The sequence below is a fragment of the Euprymna scolopes genome, chromosome 18 (genome assembly GCF_053919585.1).
Source record: "Euprymna scolopes isolate OS-2025 chromosome 18, ASM5391958v1, whole genome shotgun sequence".
Taxonomy (NCBI): Eukaryota; Metazoa; Mollusca; class Cephalopoda; order Sepiida; family Sepiolidae; genus Euprymna; species Euprymna scolopes.
The window spans coordinates 110,826,673-110,835,618 of record NC_136499.1 but is presented as its reverse complement, the minus strand read 5'-3'; the positions used below and the strand labels follow the sequence as shown (position 1 = coordinate 110,835,618).

Sequence of the window (8,946 nt, the reverse complement as noted above, 5' to 3'; positions counted from 1 at the left end):
TAACACCGCATTCTCATATTTATTGCTTCCGAAATATTTTTTCAAAAATAACACTGAATTCTCATATTTATTGCTTCCGAAATATTTTTTAAAAAATAACACTGCATTCTCATATTTATTGCTTCCGAAATATTTTTTAAAAAATAACACTGCATTCTCATATTTATTGCTTCCGAAATATTTTTTCAAAAATAACACTGCATTCTCATATTTATTGCTTCCGAAATATTTTTTAAAAAATAACACTGCATTCTCATATTTATTGCTTCCGAAATATTTTTTCAAAAATAACACTGCATTCTCATATTTATTGCTTCCGAAATATTTTTTCAAAAAATAACACTGCATTCTCATATTTATTGCTTCCGAAATATTTTTTAAAAAATAACACTGCATTCTCATATTTATTGCTTCCGAAATATTTTGTTCAAAAATAACACTGAATTCTCATATTTATTGCTTCCGAAATATTTTTTCAAAAAATAACACTGCATTCTCATATTTATTGCTTCCGAAATATTTTTTCAAAAATAACACTGCATTCTCATATTTATTGCTTCCGAAATATTTTTTCAAAAATAACACTGCATTCTCATATTTATTGCTTCCGAAATATTTTTTAAAAAATAACACTGCATTCTCATATTTATTGCTTCCGAAATATTTTTTAAAAAATAACACTGCATTCTCATATTTATTGCTTCCGTAAATTTTTTTCAAAAATAACACCGCATTCTCATATTTATTGCTTCCGAAATATTTTTTCAAAAATAACACTGAATTCTCATATTTATTGCTTCCGAAATATTTTTTAAAAAATAACACTGCATTCTCATATTTATTGCTTCCGAAATATTTTTTAAAAAAATAACACTGCATTCTCATATTTATTGCTTCCGAAATATTTTTTCAAAAATAACACTGCATTCTCATATTTATTGCTTCCGAAATATTTTTTCAAAAATAACACTGCATTCTCATATTTATTGCTTCCGAAATATTTTTTAAAAAATAACACTGCATTCTCATATTTATTGCTTCCGTAAATTTTTTTCAAAAATAACACCGCATTCTCATATTTATTGCTTCCGAAATATTTTTTCAAAAATAACACTGAATTCTCATATTTATTGCTTCCGAAATATTTTTTCAAAAATAACACTGCATTCTCATATTTATTGCTTCCGAAATATTTTTTCAAAAAATAACACTGCATTCTCATATTTATTGCTTCCGAAATATTTTTTCAAAAATAACACTGCATTCTCATATTTATTGCTTCCGAAATATTTTTTCAAAAATAACACTGCATTCTCATATTTATTGCTTCCGAAATATTTTTTAAAAAATAACACTGCATTCTCATATTTATTGCTTCCGTAAATTTTTTTCAAAAATAACACCGCATTCTCATATTTATTGCTTCCGAAATATTTTTTCAAAAATAACACTGAATTCTCATATTTATTGCTTCCGAAATATTTTTTAAAAAATAACACTGCATTCTCATATTTATTGCTTCCGAAATATTTTTTAAAAAAATAACACTGCATTCTCATATTTATTGCTTCCGAAATATTTTTTCAAAAATAACACTGCATTCTCATATTTATTGCTTCCGAAATATTTTTTAAAAAATAACACTGCATTCTCATATTTATTGCTTCCGAAATATTTTTTAAAAAATAACACTGCATTCTCATATTTATTGCTTCCGTAAATTTTTTTCAAAAATAACACCGCATTCTCATATTTATTGCTTCCGAAATATTTTTTCAAAAATAACACTGAATTCTCATATTTATTGCTTCCGAAATATTTTTTAAAAAATAACACTGCATTCTCATATTTATTGCTTCCGAAATATTTTTTCAAAAAATAACACTGCATTCTCATATTTATTGCTTCCGAAATATTTTTTCAAAAATAACACTGCATTCTCATATTTATTGCTTCCGAAATATTTTTTCAAAAATAACACTGCATTCTCATATTTATTGCTTCCGAAATATTTTTTAAAAAATAACACTGCATTCTCATATTTATTGCTTCCGAAATATTTTTTAAAAAATAACACTGCATTCTCATATTTATTGCTTCCGAAATATTTTTTAAAAAATAACACTGCATTCTCATATTTATTGCTTCCGAAATATTTTTTTCAAAAATAACACTGCATTCTCATATTTATCGCTTCCGAAATATTTTTTAAAAAATAACACTGCATTCTCATATTTATTGCTTCCGAAATATTTTTTAAAAAATAACACTGCATTCTCATATTTATTGCTTCCGAAATATTTTTTAAAAAATAACACTGCATTCTCATATTTATTGCTTCCGAAATATTTTTTTCAAAAATAACACTGCATTCTCATATTTATCGCTTCCGAAATATTTTTTAAAAAATAACACTGCATTCTCATATTTATTGCTTCCGAAATATTTTTTTCAAAAATAACACTGCATTCTCATATTTATCGCTTCCGAAATATTTTTTAAAAAATAACACTGCATTCTCATATTTATTGCTTCCGAAATATTTTTTCAAAAATAACACTGCATTCTCATATTTATTGCTTCCGAAATATTTTTTTCAAAAATAACACTGCATTCTCATATTTATCGCTTCCGAAATATTTTTTCAAAAAAAACACTGCATTCTCATATTTATCGCTTCCGAAATATTTTTTAAAAAATAACACTGCATTCTCATATTTATTGCTTCCGAAATATATTTTCAAAAATAACACTGCATTCTCATATTTATCGCTTCCGAAATATTTAAAAAAAAAATAACACTGCATTCTCATATTTATTGCTTCCGAAATATTTTTTCAAAAATAACACTGCATTCTCATATTTATTGCTTCCGAAATATTTTTTCAAAAATAACACTGCATTCTCATATTTATCGCTTCCGAAATATTTTTTCAAAAATAACACTGCATTCTCATATTTATCGCTTCCGAAATATTTTTTCAAAAATAACACTGCATTCTCATATTTATCGCTTCCGAAATATTTTTTCAAAAATAACACTGCATTCTCATATTTATCGCTTCCGAAATATTTTTTAAAAAATAACACTGCATTCTCATATTTATTGCTTCCGAAATATTTTTTAAAAAATAACACTGCATTCTCATATTTATTGCTTCCGAAATATTTTTTCAAAAATAACACTGCATTCTCATATTTATCGCTTCCGAAATATTTTTTCAAAAATAACACTGCATTCTCATATTTATTGCTTCCGAAATATTTTTTCAAAAAATAACACTGCATTCTCATATTTATTGCTTCCGAAATATTTTTTTCAAAAATAACACTGCATTCTCATATTTATTGCTTCCGAAATATTTTTTCAAAATTAACACTGCATTCTCATATTTATTGCTTCCGAAATATTTTTTTCAAAAATAACACTGCATTCTCATATTTATTGCTTCCGAAATATTTTTTCAAAAATAACACTGCATTCTCATATTTATTGCTTCCGAAATATTTTTTTCAAAAATAACACTGCATTCTCATATTTATTGCTTCCGAAATATTTTTTCAAAAATAACACTGCATTCTCATATTTATTGCTTCCGAAATATTTTTTTCAAAAATAACACTGCATTCTCATATTTATTGCTTCCGAAATATTTTTTCAAAAATAACACTGCATTCTCATATTTATTGCTTCCGAAATATTTTTTTCAAAAATAACACTGCATTCTCATATTTATTGCTTCCGAAATATTTTTTCAAAAATAACACTGCATTCTCATATTTATCGCTTCCGAAATATTTTTTCAAAAATAACACTGCATTCTCATATTTATTGCTTCCGAAATATTTTTTCAAAAAATAACACTGCATTCTCATATTTATTGCTTCCGAAATATTTTTTTCAAAAATAACACTGCATTCTCATATTTATTGCTTCCGAAATATTTTTTTCAAAAATAACACTGCATTCTCATATTTATTGCTTCCGAAATATTTTTTTCAAAAATAACACTGCATTCTCATATTTATTGCTTCCGAAATATTTTTTCAAAAATAACACTGCATTCTCATATTTATCGCTTCCGAAATATTTTTTCAAAAATAACACTGCATTCTCATATTTATTGCTTCCGAAATATTTTTTCAAAAAATAACACTGCATTCTCATATTTATTGCTTCCGAAATATTTTTTTCAAAAATAACACTGCATTCTCATATTTATTGCTTCCGAAATATTTTTTTCAAAAATAACACTGCATTCTCATATTTATTGCTTCCGAAATATTTTTTAAAAAATAACACTGCATTCTCATATTTATTGCTCCCGAAATATTTTTTCAAAAAATAACACTGAATTCTCATATTTATCGCTTCCGAAATATAGCAACGAGAACCAAAAAAATGACGTTCTTGAATAAATAGAATCCCGTTTCCCCCACCCGCGTTCACAAATAATACGAAGAGAATTTTTTTTTAAGTCATAAAAATATATGTGTTATATAAAGGAATTTTCAGATCGTAAACTGATACATTTTACGACCTGTGTGAAAGCTGCTTATGAGCCGCCAATAATAATAATAATAATAATAATAATAATAATAATAATAATAATAATAATAATAATAATAATGATAATGATAATAATAATAATCCAGTATAAACCAATGGCCACTGCCAGCGAGAAATCAATGGTAAGAGGCTGTGGCGATGATGCAAATTTATTTGCAAATGCTATCGAAGGAGAAAGAGAGAGCTGGACGTCTGGGGAGACTTGTTGTCACTCAGCTTCCAGGGAACACCACAGGCTGTATTTAATGAGATCTTTGATAACCTGTGTGAAAGGTCCTTGTGAGCCCATAATAATTATATACATGTGTCTTTTATGTTCTCGGTTTCATGTAACGCTTGTTCATGTTTTATCTCTACAGCAGTTCCTGTGGCTCATGTGTTTTGGTCCCCGTATTCAAGGGGTTTCCTTAATATTTCAGGTTTTTTTTTGTATTATTATTATTATTATTATTATTATTATTATTATTATTATTATTATTATTATTACGATTTTCTTTCCTCGTTTTGTTTCTCTCTCTCTCTCTCTTTTTATTTTCTTTCTTTTCTCTGCCGTTCTTCTTCTTTCTCTCTTTCTTCTTCTTCTTCTTCTTCTTCTTCTTCTTCTTCTTCTTCTTCTTCTTCTTCTTCTTACCATTTTTTTCTTTCCTCGTCATTTTTTTTTATTCCTCGTCTCTTTTATACTTTGGTTTTCAGTGTCTCTTGCTGCGATGATTATTCTTTCAGTGTTCTGCCTGTATTTTTCTATATTTTTCGTTATTTACACGGTCTTCTATATACAAACCAGCCCTCTTCCTCTGTCTTTCCTTTTCACATAGAGTCGGTGAGTATCATCCTTTGGCTGTAGTGCATATGAGCAGGATAGCGTGTGTATTATTTATTTTGTGTGTCACACTTACATCCGGGTCATTTAATTGTTATGTACTTCCATTTCTTGTAATAAACAATTTTACCAAGAATTCCTCATAAGTTTTAGTTTCGGTCTCGATTAAAACTGATTACACTGAAGTCATTTAATTTTTTTTATAAATAATTTTACCAAGAATTCTTCATAAATTTCGGTTTCTATCATAGCTGATGTTACTTACTTCATCTATTTTTTTTTTCATAACTAATTTTACCAAGAATTTCTCATAAGCTTTGGTTTCGGTTTCGATTATAGCTAATGACACTCCAATAATCTATTTAAAAAAAGAATTTTTATCAAGAATTCTTCAAAAGTCTTCATCAATATTTTCAATATTTTTATAAATAATTTTATCAAGAATTCTTAATAAGTTTTGGTTTCGGTTTCGATTATAGCTGAAGGAACTCAAGTTTTATCTATCTATCTATCTATATATATATATATATATATATGTATATATATATATATATATATATATTTGTGTGTGTGTGTGTGTGTGTGTGTGTGTGTGTGTGTGTTTGGGATTCGGTTTCGATTCAATCTGATGAACCCATGTCATATAGATATATATATATATATATTTTTGAAATCGCAATTTAATAACATATAAAAATCGATGGAACATTAACATTATAATAATAAATACAAAATCTGCAAGAATGAAAATATCATATTTTATGACCTGGCTACGCAAAGTATCCCTGCTAGCTTGGATAAATACGTTTGCAGTTTTAACAAAAAGACTACAATAATATCAGAACGTCTCCACTTAGGCTGAATATCTAGAGAATGCCAACATCAATATATTGCATACGAATGAGACCCCTGTGGAATTTCCACAGGTCCCGCTAGTAAATATATTAATAGGATAGTGTGTGTGTGTGTTATTTTTTGTGTCACGCTTACATCCGAGTGACTGTTGTTTAATTCTTATGAACCTCCATTTCTTGTAATAAATAATTTTACCAAGAATTCTTCATAAGTTTTGGTTTCGGTTTCGATTATAGCTGATGCCACTCAAGTCATCTATTTTTTTTATATAAATAATTTTATCAAGAATTCTTCATAAAGAACAAAAGAGCTACAACAATATCAGAGCGTCTCCATTTATGCTGAACATCTACAGAATACCAACATCAATATATTACATATGAAGGAGTCCCCCGTAAAAATTCCACAGATCCTGCTAGTTATTATTATTATTATTATTATTATTATTATTATTATTGTTATTGTTATTGTTATTATTATAATAGTAATAGTAATAGTAATAGTAATAATAATAATAATAATAATAATAATAATAATAATAATAATAATAATACAAATGTACTTTTCTGGTTTTACAGGGGGTGTTCTGGCTCATGCCTTTCTTCCCAATGATGGAGATATACATTTTGATGACGCTGAAAATTGGTCAGACGGTACTGCGTATGGAACAAATTTATACAGTGTTGCCCTGCACGAGATTGGTCACTCCCTGGGCCTGCTCCATTCAAGTGACAAGAATTCCGTGATGGGACCTTATTACAGAGGATACGATCCACATCTTGTGCTGTCAAATGACGACATCACCAAAATACAGGCGAAATACCGTAAGTAATGGACGATTGCGATGAATGGGTGGATGATTTGTGTTGCGTTTAAAAGGGGTGATTGTACATATGAACTCACTAGAATATTTCTTGTCTACTCCATAACACTTCAAATAGTAAATGTGGCGATTCCGTCCTATTGCGTTCCACGGTTTTGTCGAGAAAATCGTAACTTAATTGGATAGAATGTGTGCATGCTTCAAAGGTTCGGTAGCGTAAAAAAAAAAGGAAGAAAGGCTAAAATGGCAACATCCAGTCGGCTTTGTGGTTGACAGGTGAATAAAAATGGACATGAAACGAACAAGGGGAACGAGTTAGACGAAGGCGTGTGCTACGTACATTAGCAGTTTTGACAACAGAGTGTCCAGTTAGGAGTTTTTATAATAGAGTGTGAAATTGGAAGACAATTAGGTGTTTTGACAACAGAGTGTCGAATTGGGAGTTTTGACAACAGAGTGTGGAGTTGGAAGTTTTGACAACAGAGTGTGGAGTTCGGAGTTTTAACAACAGAGTACTGAGTTGGAAGTTTTGACAACAGAGTATAGAATTGAAAGTTTTGACAACAGAGTATGAAGTTGGAAGTTTGGACAACAGAATGTGCACGTCGAAGTTTTGACTAAAGAGCGTCGAGTTGGAAGTTTTGACAACATACTGTAGAGTTGGAAGTTTTGACAACAGATTGTGGAGTTTGGAGTTTTGACAACAGATCGTAGATTTGGAAGTTTTAACAATAGAGTTTCAAGTTGGGAGTTTTGACAACAAAGTGTCGAGTGTACAAATTTTGAGAAGGGAATGTTTAGTTGGAAGCTTTGTACAACAAAGTGTCGAGTTGGGAGTTTTGACAGCAGAGTGTACAGTTTAAAGTTTTGACCTCAGAGTTTCTAGTTGGAATTTTTGACAACAGATTGTCGAGTTGGACGTTTTGACAATCGAGTGTGGAGTTGAAAGTTTTGTATAAAAGGTGTGATATTGGAAGTTTTGACAACAGAGTATCGAAATTAAAAAAAAAAGAATGTGGGGTTAAAAATTTTAACAGAAGAGTGTGAAGTAGGAAACTTTTACAACAGAGCGTTGAGTTCGGAGATTTAACAAAAGAGCGTAAGTTGAATACAGAGTATGGTGTCGGAAGTTTTTACAACAGAGTGTGGTGTTGGAAGTTTTGACAACAGATTGTGGTGTTGGAAGTTTTGACAACAGAGTGTTATGTTGAAATTTTTGAAAACAGAGTGTGGTTTCTGAAGTTTTGAAAACAGAGTGCTGCATTGGAAGTTTTGGCAACAGACTGTTGAGTTTGGAGTTGGTAAAACAGAGTGGTAAGTTGGGAGTTTTGACAAAGAGGGTGGAATTGGAAGTTTTGACAACAAAGTGTTGAGTTGAGTTTTAACAACAGAGTGTGGAGTTCAGAGTTTAAACAAAAAAATTCTTTCTAAGCGAAACTTGTATAGAACCGACCACTTCTCTAGATGAGTTCATAATTAAAGGATACTCTTACTTAACATCTAAATCTGACCCCAAGATCGCTATGGGCATGGAATATGTGCCTATGTGCTTCAGGGTTGCACTTGTTTACACCACCGCATTTATATTTGCCCTCTATCGCCCCCACAACAGTGGAGTTACTATCTTTAAGAGTATCTGAGAAAATTGACCACACCCTATCTGCTCATCCTTCGGCTAACATTCACATTTGCAGTGACTTCAATGTCCATAATGTGGAATGACTGACCCACTCAAATAAGACAGATGATGAGGGGAGGTTCTGTCATGATTTTGCCATTACCTATGACCTCACTCAAGTTGTTCACGAACCCACCCGTGTGCCTGATACTACCGGTCACTATGCAAGCCTTCGATAACAGTTAATCGACTGATTGCTT

General features: G+C 29.5%; 1 protein-coding gene across 1 annotated transcript in view; it reads left to right on the top strand.

Moving 5' to 3' along the window:
- LOC145297759 (uncharacterized) overlaps positions 1-8,946 on the top strand; it is a 125,098-nt gene that overhangs the window by 77,601 nt on the left and 38,551 nt on the right. The window contains exon 6 of the mRNA XM_080144001.1: positions 6,824-7,069. Coding sequence (XP_080000127.1) covers positions 6,824-7,069 — 246 coding nt within the window. The remainder of the gene's footprint in view (positions 1-6,823; positions 7,070-8,946) is intronic.